Source organism: Caloenas nicobarica, chromosome 5, assembly GCF_036013445.1.
Source record: "Caloenas nicobarica isolate bCalNic1 chromosome 5, bCalNic1.hap1, whole genome shotgun sequence".
Classification (NCBI taxonomy): domain Eukaryota; kingdom Metazoa; phylum Chordata; class Aves; order Columbiformes; family Columbidae; genus Caloenas; species Caloenas nicobarica.
Window position 1 is genome coordinate 26735980 of NC_088249.1, and position 21053 is coordinate 26757032.

Here is a 21053-nt window from a genome sequence, read left to right on the forward strand (position 1 = left end):
ATCTCTTTTGGAGAATCATGAATGCAAGAGTATGGGTATGTGTAAAATTTGGAGATGCTTTTTCAGGAGTAAACCAAAGGAAACTAGAAAAATGCAAATGTAGTGTAAGTTGCAAGTCGCTTTTTCTGTTAAAAAAATTCAAGTTCCAAGTGCTTGTGGAGTGACTTTAACTTTGATTTTTCAACCCCTGATGCAATGGGAAAAAAAAAAGTGTTAATTAGTTTCTTGATTTTGAATGCAAAATCTCTGTAATCGTCATAATAAAGGCATTGTTGCTGCTTTACATAAAAGTTGAAAACTCAAAATGTCTTATGTGTCCACTGATTTTTTTTTTCTTTCTTACAGCTCTGCCAGTATCTGCCGTGCTGAAATGTTTTAATTTTTGAATTTTCTTCCTTTTTATCTTTGTTTTCTCTGTTGCTGCTTTTTCTGTGACACAAGCCTTTCATTATAGTCACTCTTCTTTTTTCCTTCCCCACTTCTTTCTTTTCCTTTTTAAAGCCATGAGAAGCCGATCCATTGGTGAATGTGCTCTGCCATCGGCCTATATACGCAGTGCTAAAAGTGCTCCTGTTCTGATCCATACTTCCAAACCCTTCTTGCCTGATATTGTTCTCACTCCCCTTTCTGATGAGCTTTCAGGTAGTGCCACCTCTGCTAATTTCTGCACCCCCTTTACCACTTTTTTAAACCTTCTGCTTTCAAATTCTGCTAAATCATTAAATTTTTCAAAGTAAAAAATACTTGGGGGATGGGGGGAGAGGGGAAGAGATTAAGAAAGAATATTTTGAGTTATATAAAATACCATGCTATTTTGCAATTCATTCTGGAACTGTTAGAAGTTAGTGCTGTGCCAATGTTTACTGTCATAAAAGTAAAAATTGGAGAAATCTCTTGCTTTTTCAATTTATTTGTAAGAAGTCATATAGCATCTGTCTACCAGCGACTACAAATAATCTAAAGTTTTTATTTGTGATGAGTGAGGGAGGAAAGGAAGAACAGAATTTTACTTTGATTTGCCATTTACATCTTCCTACGTAAATCTTTGAATTCAGTGTCATAGACGTTGTGTGGACAACCATGATAATGACGTACTTTAGCTCCCATGAAAAAAGAATGTCTGAAGTGTATGGTATCGTATAACATACTTTACAGTATGCCTGTTTTTCATTAATATATAAAAGCAGTTTAAAATCTATCCAGTTTGGAATCCTGAAGTGCTGTGTTTTGGTGTTTTCCAAATGATCCGTTTTTTACAGAGTTGTTTTCCTCAACATTGTTTTGTCCAGCAGGGTGGTTGGCTAGAAATGTGACACTAGCTTTCTCTGGATAATTTTCTTTGAACGAATTGATTCAACAATTAGAATTAGCACAGATTATAAAAGTGCATGCATGAAAGTTTACAGAGAATGTTTTTTTCCTGTACTTCAGCTTTTACATAGGTGTAACTTAGTAGCATGTTAAGGCCGACAATCACATTATGCCTTTGTCTAAATGAGTGAAAAAAAAAAAAAAAGCTCACAGTGGGAGGACTATATATATAGTCAAAACTATGTAGAAGTATAAGGACTTTATGGCAGTAATTTTTTTATGGAAGATATGAGGGTTTTTGTTGTGTTTTGGTTTTTTGGGTTTTTTTTCTTTTTTTCTTTCTGTCCCGTTTCCCTTTGTTACCCAAGGAGTATCAAGAACTGTATTTTCATAACTGTATTTTGTTATGTGTCCAAAATTAAGTCATGTTGTGAAACAGAAATTGGTGCCTTAGCATTCAATCTGAAAACATAAATGGAGAATCAGGAAGGTTCAAGGAACTGACTCTAAAGAGATCAGACTTTCACAGTGAAAAATCATGAAGTATTTGAATGCAAATCTTGACATCACAAACAAAGAATAATAAAACACAAATTGTATGTAATAAATTAATAAACATATGAGTGCAAAAGATAACTCTTCTGAGATAAAATATTAGAACTTAGAAGATAGGGGTTTTTTATAGGAATTATACATGAACAACCTATTAGGAAACAGATGTTACCTGGCCATAACAATTTTGGAAATAATCAGTGCTTAATGAAGAGCTTAAGAGCACCCGCAGAGGGGAATGAGCTTTTACAGTGAACTGTTATTTTTTCATATAGTCACTGATAATTAATCCTGTCTTAAAGAAGGCAAAAGTTTTTTTGCAGTCAGTTTTATCATCCATGTTTCTGAAAAGTCTTGGCTTATATCTTCTAGTTCTTCTACAGTGTGCAAAACCTGATAGCTCTCTTGCTGTTATCTTTTCTGTTGATACTCATCGGATACAAAAACTGCACAACCAGTGTAATTTTTAAAAGTAAAATAATTTTACAGGTCTTTGCACTTGTAACATAGAAAAAATCCTTGGCAGTTCCTGGTTTTGGTGTCTTCTCAAACAAATGGGTTTTGAAACAGCTTTGTGATGTGCCCAAGAATCTTGAACATTGCTAAAAAGCTCTAGTGAAGAAAAGCAAACTTGCAAAGTTGATGAGGAAGCAGCAGAGTAAAGGAAAAACTATCCACTGGATCAGAGTGCACTTTGCTCTTTTAATTTTCTGCATTTTTTTTTTATTGCGTGCTCTCTCCTTTTTCTTTTTTTTTTTTTTTTAACATGGAGCTTTGTTATTTTCCTTGTCTTTTCTTCTTACAGTAAATATATTCTTTTCTGAAAGCCTTCTGTGTCCAGACATACAGCATGTAATTTGGCAAGTAATCATATTGTTTCTATCATAATCATGCTTTAAGAAATGAATTATGTTTAGCTGGCTGTGACAGCCCTTCCTCTTATTTCATTACATGAATATCCATGTTATCCCAAGTGACTGTCAGATCCAACACAATTTGAAGGAGAGGATATATTTCAAATGATTCCAAGATAATAGGATACCCTAATCTTAAGTTTTCTTAAGTAGTATTTGGCTCCTTTTTAGCTGGGAAACTCCTTATTGAAAGATCGACTCACTGAACACTGGTGTATCTTGACAGGTAGTCCAAAAGAAAGCATTTATGCCAAAACATTTACCTTAGGTATATTAATTTTCAAGCTCAATATTGACGTCTAGTAATTTAACATCAAAAAGGATGCTTTTCCTAAGATTGTAATTCCTTTGTGTAGTTTCTAAGTTACACTGTATTTCTATTTGCAGAATATTTGCAACTTTTCAATAGGATCCAGAAAGTAGAAATGGAGATTTCTGCTTTAGGATGTTTCATTAGCAAAGTGATTTGGTGTAGTGCAATTGTTGCAAGTCTGCAATATTTCTAAAAATAACTTTTCTTTTAGCCTGTTAGAATCATAGGAAATCCAGTCTTACACGTTTACAGCATAACTAGCAAAATAACCATTTGTCCCTTGAACTGTTGAGGATTTTCAGGTACAAGACTGCTTGTGAAGAACAGTGTCAGTGAGATGTAGGCAAGGTTCCTGGAAGCAATTGGCCGCAATTGCAGACTCATGAACTGCAGGTGGGAGATTTTTCCTTATCCACTGGGACTGAAAGTGGCAAAGTAAGTATTAGCATGAAAGGGAGATGTGTATTATGCCTTTACAACTGTGTTCCCTAATCAGTAAGTAATAATTAAGATGAAATATAAAAAAAATCATAGTTGTAATGTCAGTATGGCTGTAATTATTTTTTAATCCCTGAAACTCACAGAACGAGTGTGTCCTTATAAAAGAATTGCAATGAAAGCTGAGAAGCAAAACGCGTTATTTTTTTCTCTGCTTTCTGAACTAACTTTCCGTGATAAAATGTAATCTTGTGCCAGTGTCCTATCGGAATCTCCCACTTGCACTCGTGCTGTCTTGCCAGAATGTTTCTCTGAGTTGGTATTTTAGCTTATCTATGCCCTGCTTGATGCTGAAAAACTACCTTTTCTTTCTGCCTTCTAGCAGAAAAAGGAGAGGTAAGGTTGACGTGGGTGAGATTGGCTAGAACTACCAATTTCAATCTCTTCCTCACTGTAAGGTACTAGAAACCAGGCCAGCGTTTCTCAGCAGTGCATGCAGTGTGTCAGAGACACAGCCTTCTCGTGCACAATTGTAATGTACTTAGTGAAAACTCCTTGGGAATCGATGATGTCCCAGTGTGGCTGTACACCTGTGTGCAAGGGTGAGCCCTGGCTGTGAAGGAGCTGTTTGTTTGGGTTTTTAAACATTGTCTGTATTTTCAGTGCTGATCTTGCAGTAACATATTTTTCATTTCCTTAATTTCTTCCTCTGTTCTACAAAAAAGAAATCTCTATTGGCACAAGCACTACACATTTGTTTGAAAAAGTTTGTGTACTTGTATGTGCTAGTCATGCATATGTGAGCACCTAAAATTAGTACTGGATCAACACTGAAATAAATCTAGCTGAATTTATTTCAATGTGTGGAGCTGCTTGACGTGCACTTGGAGTTCTACATCCAGTAATTTTTAACATCCTAGAAAATCATAATCACTGTGTGCATGCGGAGTATGCAGTCCTCAGGCTGCTTGCTGCTTTAGATAAGCTTGAGTTCATAAAAAGTACAAAAGATGCATATTGAGGGCTCAAGATCAGATTTGTGTTAATCCCATATATAACATTATCATACGTAGTTTTGACTGAATCCTATGATCCTTTCGTTGCAGCTGTAAGAAATGGCTTTGAGACTATATAAACATAACCTGTGTTTTCTCTGAGTCAACAGTTTGAAATAACAGTCCCAGGTAGAGGGAAACAGCATTCGTTTCAGAGGGTGTTAATTCACATAGCTAGTAATAAGTTGAACGAGAACAATGAGAAATTTGTTGCTTATCAGAGCTGAAGAGAGAGGAAAGGGATAATGAATTGTGTCGTATACAATGATTTTCAGTTCATGTTTGTCTTCTGAAATAGCTTGGATATCTACTCTCTTATTCCAATATAGATCTCTCTGTTCCTTGTTTAATAGCTTCTTTACAGTTCAGTAAACTTTGTATCAGGTCAATCTCTAATTTTCAAATTTTAATGTCTCTGAAAAATTGAGCATGGAAATACCACTTTTGATCTTGCAACACATACATTTAGTGAAGTACAGATGTTCCTCCAGTTTATATGCTTTGCTCACAAAGAAAATATGGGAAAATTCAGCTCCAGCTCTAACTTTCTCAGAAAACAGCCTTTTAAGGTGACTTCAGATTACTATTACTAAATATTACTGAAATAGATATAGAGATCCATGCAATAATAATTTGAAATATTTTAAAATTAATTCAACTTAGTTTCTTTGTTTTGGCAGTAACACATCAGATTTAGGGGAGGGAAAGGGGCTTAAATTTTGTGTTGATCTTAAGTAAATTCACCATTACAGTCCTGAGGATAAAGCCTCTAGATAGAACAACAAGGTAAGTCTGTTTATTGTGGCAAGTAACTCTTGTTGGTGTTCATATAAGCTCTTTATTGTTATTCCTGACTTTAAAACCATAACTACAACTTTCTAAGTGGTAGGTAGTAAAAATAAATCTGGGGAATAAGGAATTCTGTCAAAACCAAACCAAGAGAAAATTGAGAAAGCTGTTTTTACCTTACTGTGTCTATCCCATAAAAAGACTGCAAGGGATAGTGTGAATTCTTGCAATTAATTGAATCGTCTGCAAGAGATTCTTAGTCTTGCCCACATCAGTGATTCTATGGTATGTGGTGTTCCTATAACATCAGGAAATCTGAAGGCGAGTGTGAAGATTCTTTTTTTTCGTGGGTGATGCAAAGTGAGCTAAAGATACTTCTGTATGATTCCTAGGTGATCTATGTTGGAACTGCAGCTTTCATTACAGTTAGCTATGATTTGTACTGATGCTAATATTAGCAGTCTGAACAGAGACAAGGAATCACTAATTTAAATGGTCATAAGAAATGTTCTGATCTTTTCATAAACAAAAGTGGTTTTACTCTAATGTTACCTGTTGTGAGGCTGCAGGATGTTTTTCGGTAGCAGGGTCCTTAACTTGGTAATTCCCATAAATGCCACATTTGCTCGAATAGAACTGGACAAGGAGGGAGAAGTAAGCTTTTATGAAGTATTCAGTTTCACATTTTGAAAGTGAGAGACAAAACATTCTTCTAGAGAAAAAGGGTATATCCTTAAATGATCCATTATGGACAGTAATCTTTTCTGTATAGGGCCAGCTCTTCCATGTAATTTAAAAGCTTTAGTCTTTAGGCGTACACTATATTATATATGCCATAATATTCATAATTGTATGCTAGTGTTCTTTCCGATATTTCAGTAGTTCATATATACTCATACAAGTTATGAAAAAAGTAATAGTTTGCCACTTTAATAAACAATTCTAATTTTCCAGAAAATTTACTTGTTATCTTTAGAGTTTTGCATTTTTCCGAAGTTGTAAATTCCATGACGGGTACTACTGTTAAGCTAATTTGTATTCCAGGTAACCATGTCCTGAATGAACTAGCTGGCATAATATTGGTTGAATTATTGAACTTATTGGCACAGCCCTAGCTTTAACTGTATTTCCAAATGTTTCATGGTCTCACTGTTTGTTCTCATGCATGTTAACATTTAAAACTGTGTTCTGATGGTCTAACTCATTTATATTACATTCTGTACTGGATATTACGTGCGTGTGTTTTTAACACTCTAGTACTGGAAAAAGTATCTTTGTTGTCCTTAAGAAAACAAGGCTCTGAACTTTCCTGGCTTTTAAAGTCGCGTCATTAGGCTGTAGTGGTAAATACATGTTGTCTCTGGATGTAAATTTTAGTGCATGTTACATATACTTTTTTCCTACAGACATTGATGATGCTCAAATTCTTCCACGTCCACCTCGAGTCAGACATTTTTCACAGAGCGAGGATGCTCCAAGTGAAGTTTTTGGTGCATTAAATGAGGAGCAGCCACTGCCACGAAGCAGCAGCACCTCTGACATCCTGGAACCATTTGCAGTTGAACGAGCCAAAGGTGCAGTTCCTGTCATTGACAGTTCATCCCATCATGCTCCAAGCTTACAGAGTTCCACTGAGACCTCTTCAATGCATAGATCCACTGAAAGCCATATAACTGATACAAATAGCAGAGAGTCCTCCTTGGAAGTTGGGGATAGTATTTATGATCATCTTTGTCATTTAATAGGGCCGGTAGAATTTGCAAACACAGCCTTTGAACAAAGCCAATATGTTGACCTTGAAGGTGAAGATGATCTCCTTTCCTCTCTGAGAGAATATCTTAAAGAAAAAGAAGAACTTTGCGGTAACTTTGAGATAGATAAATGTGAGGCTTCTGCTCACGAAGTTGATACATCAGTAAATAAGAATGATAGATTGCCACTGGATGGATTAGAAAATAGAGATCAGACCGGTCAATGCACGAATAGCATCACTGTTACAGAAAGAGCCGATAACACAGAGCTGCACCTAGAACAAAACCAAAGTGGCTTTATAAGTAGTATTGCACCTACTCAAGTAGACATTTTTACAAGAAATCAAGTGCTTGATAAAGCCAGACAGTTAAATATTGATAAGCAATGTGAAAGTGTGTTTGATCACGGGTCAAGTAGTCCTAGCAGCAAAGAAGGGAAGAGATACCTGTACAGGCAAGCAGCCACTGAAGCTGATGTAGATTTAGTTGTGGAAACAGCAGTAGCTGAAAAGCATAAAAGTGCCCAGTTTAATGAAAAAGTAACCAACTCACGTGTTATGCATGCAAAGAAAATTCTTCCTAAAGCACAAGTTAACCCTCAAATGCCTCACATCACAGGCACAAGCAAACCATCACCAACTAAAAGGAGTTTATCTGAAACTGTAACTCATAGGGCCAAAATAATGAAAATAACGACTAGAAAAAGAAATAGCGTTCATGTTACTTTTAGGCCATCTACAGAATCGGTTCAATTTTACAATCCTCTTGAGAGCAAAGAGGCCGCTTGGAAAGCAAGACTTCGTAAACTCAGTGGCTTCAGTAGTAGCGGTAGTGGTAGCAGCAACAGCAGTACCAGTGCGAGCACCGGCTCATCAGCCGTCACGGAGCTGGTTAGACCTGGAATGTATAGACCTCTAGATGCGATCAATGCTGCTTCAGCTGGCAGCAAGCAAAGTAAGGAATCTACAGAAGCTCAAGCATCCATGTTGCAAAAAGAAGGTATTGCAGTTAATCAGTTCCATAATCGTAGTGCCTTTAGAGCACCAGGTCAGGAGTCAGCACAACAGCAGGGCTCCCTGGGTGGTGTTTATAAAACTGTTGTCCATGCTCTTTCGAAGCCGAAGGCAAATGTTTCCCCACAGAGGCAGAACAGAATGCCAGCAGAGGCTCCACTGAGGGATCTGTACAGTCATGTAATGGGCTATTTTGGAAGGAAAGCTGCAGGTGAGCACTAACAGTGTGCAGAGCGCAAAAGGAGAAAGGCAGCACCAGTTTGGCTTAATGCAACTGAAGCAAGCTCTGATAAGCAATCAAAAGGCTTTGGGATGATCACTGCTTTCCCTGTTTCGTTATGCATGCGCCTACAGCCAGCTCATTTTTCTCCCAGCATCAGTTACTTTTACATACTTTAAATTACTAATTTCCCTTTTCAAAATATTTAGTTGAACCTCTTTGCTGCTGAAGACCATCTCGTTAGGGAGGAGGAAGAGACAGTAAATGACCTAATAAGCCTTGAGAGTTTTGAATTTTCATCTACCATGCAGAGCCCTAAAATTCAGCCTACCGAATGATTGGAATAGGCATATTTTATCAGAATGTGCTATTCCACTCTGAGTGTAGTTCAATTGTGGGAAGGACCTGGCTCATGACCAGCTGGGTTGAACTAATTGTATTTCTGGTTCATTTAGTGTGTTTTCTTCTTCCTCCTCTTCCTCCTTTTCCTCCTCCAATACAAAAAAGCCCCTCAAATTTACATTTGGAGGTCAGTTTAGATAACTTTAAAAAATAGTCTTAAACAGAAGTCTCTAATACCAGAATGATTTCGTTCTGACAATTCTCTGTGAGTCTAATCATATTCATTGTTTGAATCTTTTTCAAAACATGCTGTAGGCCTTTCTGTATTCATTCATCAAAATGGATGCTGTTACATCTTGGCAACCTCTTTCATCGCTTTCTTTTTTCTTGGAATTGTGGATGTTCATGAAGGTCTCATGATGGTCCTTCTCCTGCTAACTATGAGACCTCTGTGGACTGATCAAAAAAGAAGGCTGTCGCTCTAATATCCATTGTCTTAGTTCACATCTTAACCTTAAATGAACAATAAATTAACTTTCAGCAGTAATGTAGGTTTTCTTTTCTCCCATTGTTATGCTGGCATGATTAACAGAGGATTCTGTAACGCATCCTGCATCGAGATGTTAATGCCACCTGAGGGCAGTCTTTGTAAGCATAGCACCAGCAGAATGTGACTGTCATGGGTCTCAAAAAAACGATTTGCTTCTCTGCAGAATCTGGACTTCTGAAAAAGAGAGATCTAGAAAGCACTAATTTTCGAAGTATATTTTATTTGAAATTTGTAACATTTAACAGAGCCTCTATTAGAATAAGCTTCACTGTGGTCTCATGAGATGACATGGAGGGAAAAATTCTTACAGAGAAAACCTGAACTGGAATAACTGGAAGACTTTAAAGGCTACAATCACAAAGTCACGTGTAACAGCCACAGTTCAATATGAACAGTATAGTTATATCAAAAATATAGAACTCATAAATGAGTAAGCTTAATTAATTGTTCATAACCATTGACCATCCAGAGTTTGAATTTTCATTCCCTGTGGTAGCATGTAATTTTATTACATAAGATTTTCTTTGCACTATTTATACTAACTGTATACGGTGCCATGTTGACATTTGTCACTAGTACATATTACAGCCTTGTTTATGTTTTCCACTACATTGCTCTTCATTAGGAATGCAATGAAGAAGGAGTTCCTGGAGGAATCATAACAAATTTTTAGGATTTATTACTTATTTTTTGTGATATGGAGGAAGAATATATGCTGTATCCTTAAAGCAAGCATTAACAACTTTGAGTAGTGCTTACCTAGAAGCTTCTTGCTATTAGAGGTGGTACTGGAAATCAACTAACCCCTGCTTAGTGGGAAGAAGCAGCCGTACTAATTCTTACAGTACAATCTGCTTTAAAAGAGGGAAATTCTTGAAATGCATGTTTGACAATTTTGATTTATTTTTAAATTTCTGTTAATTAACAGGGTGGTTTTCATTTTTTTATGCTTTGTTTTGAAAATGTCTCGATGTGTTCTTTATTATATACAGTTGTTCATTTACTTTTAGCTAATAGAGAGGACATGAGTCAAAAGCTGCACCCTATTGATAGTGATATTGGCAGTAGCAATACAAATGTTCCTGACCTCATGGATGAATTTATAGCTGAGAGACTCCGCAGTGGCAGTGCACTGGTAAGCCTTTAAACTTCTTACTTTTCAATATATAAGTCTGCATATATGTGTGAACTTGTCAATGACATTTTAAGTCAGTTTGCCAAAATATGTTTCTCTGACTTTTATGAATCAAAAAGGATTAAGAATATAACTTAATTATTCCTTGCCTTTAAATCATTTTGACATAGACTCAAGCCATTTTATGTCATTCATGTTTTCATATCTATTAAATCTTCATTGCGGAAGCAATGAAAAAATAACTGTCAAATAGTCTCATTGAACCTGAACGGCCTTAATTGCACCTGTAAAGATCTTCATACACAGACACTTTCAGGGTAATAGTTTATATGTAAATTTGCAGTCTTCAGTGTGGTACGTAGTTCTGTGCTGTAGTATGGTACTATTCTCTACAGGTTTAGTCAATGCAACAGACTATAAAACACTACTAGTGTCTGCGTTTCCTTCATTTTTTTTAATTTATTTTTATTTCACTTACAAGTGTTGAATAATTTCTTGTTAATAGTTTTCTGCTAATTGAACCAACTTTTCTCATACTCTATTCCTACATTTTTCCAGGTATGTTGTTTGGTATATCATTCATAATGAGAAACTTTGATCAATTTTAAGTCAAGAATTTCAGGTTGCTGTTGAATGCTTACAGAATGAGACAATGAATCCAAAGTGATAAGTGTTTTATTAACTAGCAGTGAAAAGGAAGATGTTAAAAAATATTGCAAATGAAGAACAGAATTAATAACAACTTAAATGTATTGTTTCAAAGCTGTCCAGTTCCTGCTTAGAATTTTAAAAGAATTTTTAAAGAAAAGAGGATCATTTTAAGATGTGCTTCTGTAGCAGGTTGGCAATGAGTAGTTTAGTTGTTGGGCAAGATTCTTCAAAGTGATTAGAAAAGGTTTTTTAGCATCTTTGATAAATGGCAAGAGAGGACTTATAAAATTTGTTTAAATGTATACTTTTTTCTCCCCTTTGTATTGAACTCATGTTCATCAAACTTGATTGCTGGTGCAAAGTATTCTTGTTAGTAGGTCTTGAGTTACAAGACGAAAATACTAACTTGAAGTCTATTAAAAAAATATTAGCTTGGTCTGCAAATTAATAAAACAGAAATCATTACATCTGGCCACAGAAAAAAGAGAGAAAGGGAATACTTTTCATTTTCACATAGATGGGCAAGAATATTGATTGTTAATAGTTCAGACAAGAGAATTGGTACATTCCTTAGGTAGCAAAAACCAGCCGAGTTAGGTTTGAAAAAATATTTTGAAACTGACACTGATTTTGTAATCTAATGTACTAATATTAAAATCTTGTATCATGAAAAGCTTGTCAGCCTGAGCAAACCTCTAATTAGTAGCAGGGTAATAAAAGAATAGTGACTGGGCCTAGTGTGAAAGGAAGTCACCTTCAGTTTTATAATGCATTAAGATTTCAAGCAGTTTCATAAAATGGCTTTTCTGCCTTTACTCTCTTCCCTCAAGGAAACAGTCCTATCTGTGAAAAGAGCAGCTTAAAGAAAGACTCCAAGTAAAACAACACCTTACTTCTATATGAGCAAATCTATGTGTCTTATTTCTGCTATATGCTGTCTTTATTGTCCAAGTCAATATCGAGGCTTTGGCTTGATCGTAAGAAAATTACCACATTAATTAGAAAATTCATTTGCTTGTGGTGTACATTAAATTTTTGCTTACAGCATGGTGGGCCAGAGAACACCACATTCCTTGAAATTTTTTTTCTGCTTGTGGCTGCAACCAAGGTTAACAACTTTTTGTTAGGAATTTAGACATAATCTGGAGAAAATATACTTTTTTGCTATGTTTTCTCTCTGAAGTCTTTCTTCATACATGTGTGGCACATCCTAGTCTGAATCCTAGCCCTTTAAGGTATGTGCCCAAAAAATCATTATGCAAATAAAATTTGTATTTATGAAATTGTGTGACTGCGTGATTGTAGGTTCTTGACTTACCGATGCCTGTCTGGGGTTTTGGAAAGTCTTGGCAATGTATGTAGTATGTTGACAATTTCTAGTTTAGGTTCTTGTGAACTATTTCTTTCATACTGACACTTGCAAATGTGTGATTGCTTTTTGCATTACATGTAAATAAACCATCCAAGATTGTAAGATAATTTATATTTCTTCAATGTTTAGAATGTGACGAGAAGAGGAAGCAGTCCTGGCAGCCTGGAGGTTCCTAAAGACCTTCCGGATATATTGAACAAACAGAACCAAATGCGTCCTATAGACGACCCAGGTGTGCCTTCCGAATGGACATCGCCTGCCAGTGCGGGCAGCAGCGACCTCATCAGCTCCGACAGCCACTCCGACTCCTTCAGCGCCTTCCAATATGATGGCCGCAAATTTGAAAGCAAGTATATTTTTCCAAAAGTATTCATATTTTGATTGCTTGCTTGCAATTTTTTTTTATTTTTATTTTTTTTTAGTGATATGGCAGCAGTCTTCTGTAGAGAGAGCTTATTTTGACTTCCCATTGAAATCATTAGCAAGTTAATGGAGCAAGCAGAGTTCTTGAGAGAGGCTATCATGTTTATAGTATACTAAACAAAACAGCACTGGAGTACTACTGTGCAAAAAGCAGAACAACGGTGAACAGAAGTTAAAAAGCAATATTGTCTGCTCCCTGCAGCGTATCCGTCTGTTTTGCACAAAATATAGAAATGAAAGATTACTTTTTTTGGAAGTTATCTTAATTCTTTTGAAAACATTTAGGTAAAATTTTAAGGGCTTTGTGTAGCTATAGCTTAATCAAAATACTAAGTGTAATATCATGGTAAAATTAGTATGCTTTGTTTAATAACATAATTATTTCAGTTATTCATTCCCACTCTTGTTCAACAGAAGGGATCATTATGGTTGCTAGGAATTATGACTTAATGTATTACGTAAGAGAGAAATAATGTTTATATGGTGGTATTTGTTGAAGAAATTACAATTTTTAGATATGTAGATGTTATGCAACTAAGTGATGTTATTTAAACCTCCATTTCAGCATGACATTTTGTCTTTAGTGTTGAAAAAGCCATTTGATAGAGTATCAGTTGCCATAATATTTTTAGTTTTAATTTAGTGCTTTAATAACCAACTTGGATATTTCTTTCCAGCTTGTAAATTTTGCAAATATATTCCTTAATGTATTTTTCCATTATTTTTACTTTATTCTCATGTAGGTGCACTTGGAGCAACTAAGCAGAACACACAACATGCAATAGGAATGTTTTCTCCAGAAGTATAGTCACAGTTTTGTGACAGAAATGAGAATATTAATAAGAGTCAATTACTTTCTGCTGTTATATTTTATGTAAATTTTGCAGCACTGTTTTAGTAGCATAGGAGATATACATCCAAGTTTTACATGGAGGATTTTGGAGGTGCCAGGCTTTTGGGGTTTATATTAGTTGTATTTTTAGGTTGTAAGTTAATGCAGTGCTTTCCTCATGCAGATTTCAGCTTTGGCACTGAGGCAGGGACGCCAGCTTCCACTGACGTTGATGCAATTTCAGGACAGCAACAGAGTGCTGAGGAGCAAGAAGTGGCCAGTCTAACCACACTCCATATAGATTCAGAAACAAGTAGTCTCAATCAGCAACCATTGTCTGCTGAAGCTGCAACTATTACTGGTAAAGTAGTTAAAAAAAAAGGCATTTATTTCAGAAATTTTTCCACCCATCCTGAAGAATTCGAGTTCCAGCTTCTGCAATGAATCTGTATTCTATATAAGATGATTCTTTGATTTCAATTATTTTTTGATTGCTATTGAAAAGTAATATGTGAAATAACATAAAAGGAAAACCTTTTTCTGACTTAGTTACCCATATGATCCTTGGCTTGGTGCTAAATGCATTTTAAACCCTTCATGAGAAAATCTATACAGTTACCAGGAAAAAAACTCTTACCACATAATGTATGCTAGATCTCTTACAAGTGTCGTTCTACTACTGGTAGTCAAATAGGTAATTTCCAGGAAGGGTTTTTTTGTCTTTGGAAGGCTTTGACAGTGCTGTTTCAAACCCTTGTATCACACTGAAGTATCATGGAATTCTTCTGTATACATCCATCTTAACCTTGCTCTCTATATACTGTCTGTTGTGTTAACTGGGAGCTTTTAATGTGCAAAATGTTAGTCACTGTGCCATGTAAGATCAGTTTTCATTTATGTAACTTAAGAATTCTTTTTCTTTTAATACATTCCCTGTTGTTTTCATAAAAAAGTAAGTCTTTCGGCAAGCAGTGTTTAACAGCCTCAGCTGATGAGCTTGAGGCTCCTCCAGTTTACTTTGCAACTGTTTCTTGGGAAAGAGAATAACGATTAGGTTAGCAATCACCAAGCGGTGCAGTTAACCCAAATTTAATGGGCTCCTTTCTGAAAGAGAGAATCTTCCTTTCTGGGGAGTATTTGGAAGAAGGGTCTCTTGCTGGATTTTGTAAGTGGGGAAGTAAAGATGTCCATTGTCATTTTCATCCTCCTTGTTACCTAATGGTTATGCACTACCATTCGTGTTACAACCCTGGCAACAAGTACCTGTTTGTCTGTGAAAGCTTATGCCTACATACTGTGTCTTGTTCTCTGAGAAATCAAACTCTGCATTTTCAGAGAGACTGAAAGACATCTTTACTTCCTCTGCAACAGTTTTCACTTTCTAAAATGGCCTTTCTGCTGAAAGAAATATGGTATTAGATTTCTTGGACATTGTTGTTCAGCTTGTTCAACAATGTTCAGCTTGACTTCTGATCTCTTCATTTTTCTCTTTGCTGTGTGCTTGTTGGTAGTCCTCGCAGAAAATCTGTTCTTTTTCTGTTTGTTTGTTTTTAAATGTTAATAATTTCATTACTGTTTGGTATTTTTGTCCAAGTTTGCGCTGTAAGTGAATTGATAAGATTGCAATTAATGACTGAGTTGTCCACTGAGAGATTCTGTGGCTGTCTTTTCTTGTTGTTTGGACCGCTGTTTTAGAGAGGCAGCTTTGTGTTTCACATGCATTTAACTTCAGCTGGATTTCCCGAGGAAGCAAGACTTGTGCAATTACACTGTCTGTCTCTGTCTGACTGTTCCATGCCCTCAACAGTGTTGGACCCCATTGTCTAATTTCTGCTTAATTGGCATATGAGAAGAAAACAGAAAGACATTCTTTTATTTGAAATTTTATGAAAGATAGGCAGCTATCTAGTGAAAATTACATGTATCCATGGCAGGGAGGCTGCGATGGGAATTCACTGTGTCACATGCCAGCAAATCGATGCAGAAACTCAACCCCAAAACCACTCATAAGAAGTGATTTTTTTTGTGGTTCAGCTGCTCAGAAAACTACTTGTTTCTAAATAGTTTTCCTTTGAGGGTTTTTGGAAGGAAAATTTCTTCCTGGAGTACAGGCATTCTTTCATATTCTTAGCAAATGATTGATTGCCATTTATGAGTCCTAGAACAAGTTGAACCGATAGTATTCTCTGTCAAATTTGGATCCATGTATGCTGGAGTATCTTTCAGTGCTTCTTAGAAGACTCCAGTACAGCAAATGTTCCATAATGGTTTCTGTCCTTTCTCTTCCATCATATAAAGATCTCTTCCTTCTATCTCTCCCTCTCCTGCCCGCACTTTCTCACCCTCTCCTTCCCTCTCTGTCCCTCACCCTCACTTTCTCCCCACTACCTCCTCACCTCCTCTCTCTCGGTCTACTTTCATCCATCATCCCACTTAGTAAGCAGAATGGAAGCTAAGTAGGAAAAGATTTCTTTGAACAGCTTTTAAGTGTGTGTTTTACATTATCTTTGCGAGCATTTGACAAACAAGTGGTCAGTAGTGAGAGGAGAGCATCATTCCCTGCTGGGTGAGACAGCAGTCTGGGTGTGAAGCCATGGTGTCCATCTCTCCTACACAGAGGTGATGGTTTACATTGATGGTAAAAGCTTCATTGCCTTTGCCATTTAAAGCAGATAGAGACCTTTGCAGTTTAACGATGTAATTAAGATTGTTTACCACAATTTCTGATAACACTGACATTTTCTCTCAAGTTCTTTAAACAATTTGTTCTCTTTACAAGAAAGAACACTTCACAGCCAATAATTTGGAAAAATTACTATTTAAAAAGACTCAGTTTTTCATTGCTGTCTCTAAAGTTCAGTTTAACTCTGAACTTCACATATTATTATAACATTTTTGGGTCCCAGTTACATTTATCTAAGAGTTAAAATTAATACGTTCGAATTCTTCCATTTTTAAAGTGGTGATGTGTAGAGAAGTATGTGGTAACTATCTGTTCTCCTTCCCCCCCGCCCCCCCCCCCCCCCCCATCTGACTATTCTGACCAAACTCAGCTTTTTATAAGGATCTTTAGGCAAATTCAGGAAGTGAAACTAAGGTAGTACAGAAGAAAAATACAAATACCCACTCCATCTCCACAGTTTCCTCTGTAGAGGAGACCAAATAGTTGCCTAGAGGTTGTTCAGTGGGGATCATGGAAAAATGCCTTTGCAGCACTGCCATTCAAACTCCTGTGTTTTCCTGTCTTAGGGGAAAAAACATTCCTCTGACTTTACAGAACTTTTGCTTCATATGGATTTTCTGAGCGCAATTGGCAGATAAACATCAAACGTTGTCAGTTACTGGTTTGAGCTTTTATTTATAAATTAACCTGCATGCATCCATAAACCTGGAAAAACCAGTGTTCCAGGAAAAATTCTGCTTAACCACTTGACTGGAGAGAAATTTAGGTGAGGGAATGTGAAGAGAAATTTGACTGGTTCAGAACACTGGAAGTGCTGCAGAACTAATACATTTAAAATTATTTGGACCTAAAATAGAGGTCTGTTAATCCATTTACTTATCTGATTTTGATGTTCGCCTCTCAGCTTTCATGCATGTAATTTGTTTTCTTTCAGAGCACCATTCACAGGGAGTTCTGCTTACAGTTTTTATATCTTTTCTTGCCCAGATCCGATATATAAAAGTAGTTCAGTTTTCTTTTAATGCTATGTTTAGACAACATTTCAGTAGCTCAAGAAAATAGAAAAGCCTTTAAGGTAACTGTTAAAAATTGCATTTGCAGGCTCTGAAAGTGCTTCTCCAATCCAATCTGCTCTTGGATCCCGATCACAGACACCCTCTCCTGCCACTCTTCATGCAGATCATATTGAGCAGAAGGATCTGCAGCTGGATGAGAAGCTCCACCACTCTGTTTTACAGACGCCAGATGACCTAGGCAATATCTGGAACAGAAAATATAAACCTGTTCTTTCTTTCTTTCCAATGCCATATAGTGAAGTAGCTAGTATCATGTTAGTTGTAGACAATCCTGTGCAAGGCTATTTCATCTGCACTTTTAAAAATACTTAATTATAGTGATTTAAAAGCAAACAAAACCTTTTTGTAATTTATCTTACATTCATTGGAACTGTTAGCAGTGGATTAATAGTCCACGAATTTATAATTGTCCTTTTCGATGCTTAGAGTCATTGCAGCTTAATCTAGTATGTGGCCCTGTCATAAACTCTTTTATCATTGATGTATAAGTAATAGGACATAATTTTAAGGTAATGTTATAGTTTCTTCTCGGAATGTTGGTTGTTTTCCCTTTCATATTTAAACACATTTATAATTACTTCCATTGTCTTAGTTATTGAATTCTAGGGTCCATTCACTTTATAAATACAAAGTTCTCATTTCTCCGTGTTTTGTCTCATGAAAACAGAATGGTGTCTGATGTACATTTCAGACCCTTTTCCTTTCAATAGCCTACTGATGGACAGGAACAACATAATTTTGCTTTGTAGTTTGTTGAAATCTACAGGCTAGAAACCGTTAGTGTCTCTATAACAGTGGTCCAGATCTTCAAAACAACAGGCTGTGTGATTAGACTGAATTCAGTTTCATTTTGATTTTGTATGCCAGTAGGAGCTGTGAGATTTTCAGAAGATCTCAGCAAACTCTGAGAGTTTTGAAAATCTGTCTGAGAGGGGCGGAAAGGAGATTCTGGTTGCCTGCTGCTTTAAAACTGTGGCTCATCAGCTAGTTTAGTTGGCTGTTCAGCTAGTTAAATGTGAACTGAGTTAAGCTCTAGGCATTGTAATCTACTGACGTTTTCTTTGTATTGACAGAATAGATTAAACGTCTTCCACCTGAAAAATAACATTCATTCGTATAACACTGATGTGTAGAGAAAGCTAGGTGAGAGTTAGACTGTGGTGCTAGGTTACTGAATGCATCTCTGTCCACAAATTTACTGTGTAAAGAACAGTAGCCAGAGACAAGTTTACTGTCATCTTTCTCTTCAATTTGCAATAAAATACATTCCTAGTAGATTCTAAGGAAAATCATCTTTCTGTATGATTGGAAAAAATGTGAAGTTGAAATGTAATTTCACTTCAAAGCAGGCAAGTGGAGTTCTGGAGATTCATTGACTCCAAGGAACATTGAACTCCATTGAACTCCAAGACAGCGTTTACAAAAGGAGTGGCCTTACTAGGTCAATCAGACCAGTACTAATGCTCCAGAAGTGACCTTAAATGTTACTTATGGAAAGAATATAAGAAACAAGACATTTCTTCCTCTACAGAGTTTGAAAGTAGACATATAGTTAAACATGTCCGGTGTTGAGGTGGCTGGATGGGTAAGAAATACCTTACTCGGAAAGCCTAATCTTTTCTTTCCTTTCGTTTTTAAGAAAACTATGTATATAAGAGTTGTGTCAGAGCTGTCTTTCTCTGGAGAGGTAGGTCTCACTGTAATTTTTTCTTCCATTACAGAAACTAGTGAATTCCCCTCAGAATGTTGCAGCGTGATGGCTGGGGGAACGCTCACAGGATGGCATGCAGATGTTGCTACTGTGATGTGGAGGAGAATGCTAGGAATTCTGGGAGATGTCAACAGCATCATGGATCCAGAGATTCATGCTCAGGTTTTTGATTACCTGTGCGAACTGTGGCAGAATCTGGCCAAGGTAAAATAACCAAACCTCTTCTCCAGCCTGACCCAATAAGGCAGGATTTTCAGAAGGAAAAAAACCCCTACCACCTCATATATTTCCCTTACATGATTACCTTTTTGTTTTGTTTTTAATAATTGCAGATAAGAGACAATCTTGGTATTTCAACAGATAACCTGACTTCACCGTCTCCACCAGTTTTAATTCCACCACTCAGAATTCTGACACCATGGCTGTTCAAGGTGAATTTGAGCACTAAGCAGTGAAACAGAAATAAAAGTTCATGTAGTTGTAGAAGTGTTTAATGTCATTTTTTGATTTATGAATAACAAATATTGTTCTACAACTTAGGCAACAATGCTGACTGATAAATACAAACAAGGGAAGCTACATGCTTATAAACTCATTTGTAAGACAATGAAGCGAAGACAAGATGTTTCTCCAAACAAGGATTTTTTAACTCATTTCTACAATATAATGCACTGTGGACTTCTTCATGTTGATCAAGTAAGTTTAATTACAAAATTCAGGTTAATGTGAATAGTATAACTAAAACTAAATTGTTTTATCAAAAATACTGAAGGGATTTTCAGGTGAGTAATTTAATTTTGTCTTTGAAAATGGCTATGTGACTGATATGTTTTCTAAACCTTGATAAACAGCCCTCATGTTCTTGGCTGTAATCAGGAATGCTTTTTTTGTAGTCCAGTTCAAGCAAACACAAGGGCAGAAAAGGTATTATTTAGTTTTTTACTGATTGTATGTTACAGATTGAAGCATGCAAGAAAGAAAAGGAAGCAGATCTCTCTAAGGTCTACTCTTCTTCTTACTTGCTCCTTGATGAAACAGTTTAGCTAGTGGGAATGCAAACTGTGCTCACTGCATTGGAGTAGTTTATTTACAGAGAACACACAGGAACCAGCAAACTTACTGAGTGTATCTCGGTGGGAGTGGATCTTTTTCATAGGTTTTAATATGAACAAGTCTGAAAATATTATATGGTTTAAACGCTCTTTTTGAAGGCTTGCGTCAGAAGTATGAAAAAGTTGGGTTTGTGAACTTTTTGGAGGAGCAGTTAGAGGCACAGGGAGATCAAAGGTTCAAACAACCCTGCTTTCATTAACTGGGCAAAATAGAACTAGTCTAAAATTATTCCACAGTTGGCTATGGATACAGATCTCCAGTTTCTGTCCTTTAAAAACCAGTTTACACTGCTTTTCTTGCTGTATTGCAAATCTTCCTAATGGCATATTGCCATTTAAATGGAAATCACTGCTATTGGAGAAAAAATTCAAAGGAGGAAAGGGGTTATTTTTTCATATCTGTGAGCTTATGAAGGTTTTTTTTTAATAATTAAAACATTTTCTACTTTTTCCAGTATTTTGAAGAAATTGTATCATGTACATTAATTTTAACAACTGCCTCACTAAGTCGACAAGAATGCGATGTGCTGTGTTGAATAACTGTATACCTGAAATGTTATGAAACATTATATTTTTTTCTTTATATTCTGGTTCCATACAGATATATGTAAAAGGCTAATACCTTCTTTAAAGTTTTAGTCAGATGATACTTGTTGGGGAAGATTTAAGCATGTTGGTAGGAAGGTATGATAGCTGGTTATCTTACTGTATCTCTTCTGTACATATTTAAATGAATGGTTAATCATTTATAGAACTCTTAAAAGCTAAATATAAATGAATGTAAGATGTGACCTGGTACTGACCACCATA

General features: G+C 36.2%; 1 protein-coding gene across 10 annotated transcripts in view; it reads left to right on the forward strand.

Annotated features, from left to right (window-relative positions):
- RALGAPA1 (Ral GTPase activating protein catalytic subunit alpha 1) overlaps positions 1–21053 on the forward strand; it is a 139632-nt gene that overhangs the window by 46358 nt on the left and 72221 nt on the right. For 3 of the 10 annotated variants that reach the window (XM_065636637.1, XM_065636639.1, XM_065636631.1), the window contains exons 17-25: positions 502–642; positions 6779–8347; positions 10259–10383; positions 12536–12752; positions 13846–14022; positions 17446–17598; positions 19142–19335; positions 19464–19562; positions 19672–19827. In XM_065636637.1, the coding sequence (XP_065492709.1) occupies positions 502–642; positions 6779–8347; positions 10259–10383; positions 12536–12752; positions 13846–14022; positions 17446–17598; positions 19142–19335; positions 19464–19562; positions 19672–19827 (2831 nt within the window). The remainder of the gene's footprint in view (positions 1–501; positions 643–6778; positions 8348–10258; positions 10384–12535; positions 12753–13845; positions 14023–17445; positions 17599–19141; positions 19336–19463; positions 19563–19671; positions 19828–21053) is intronic. The other 7 variants (XM_065636640.1, XM_065636634.1, XM_065636641.1 and 4 more) reach the window with 5 other exon arrangements.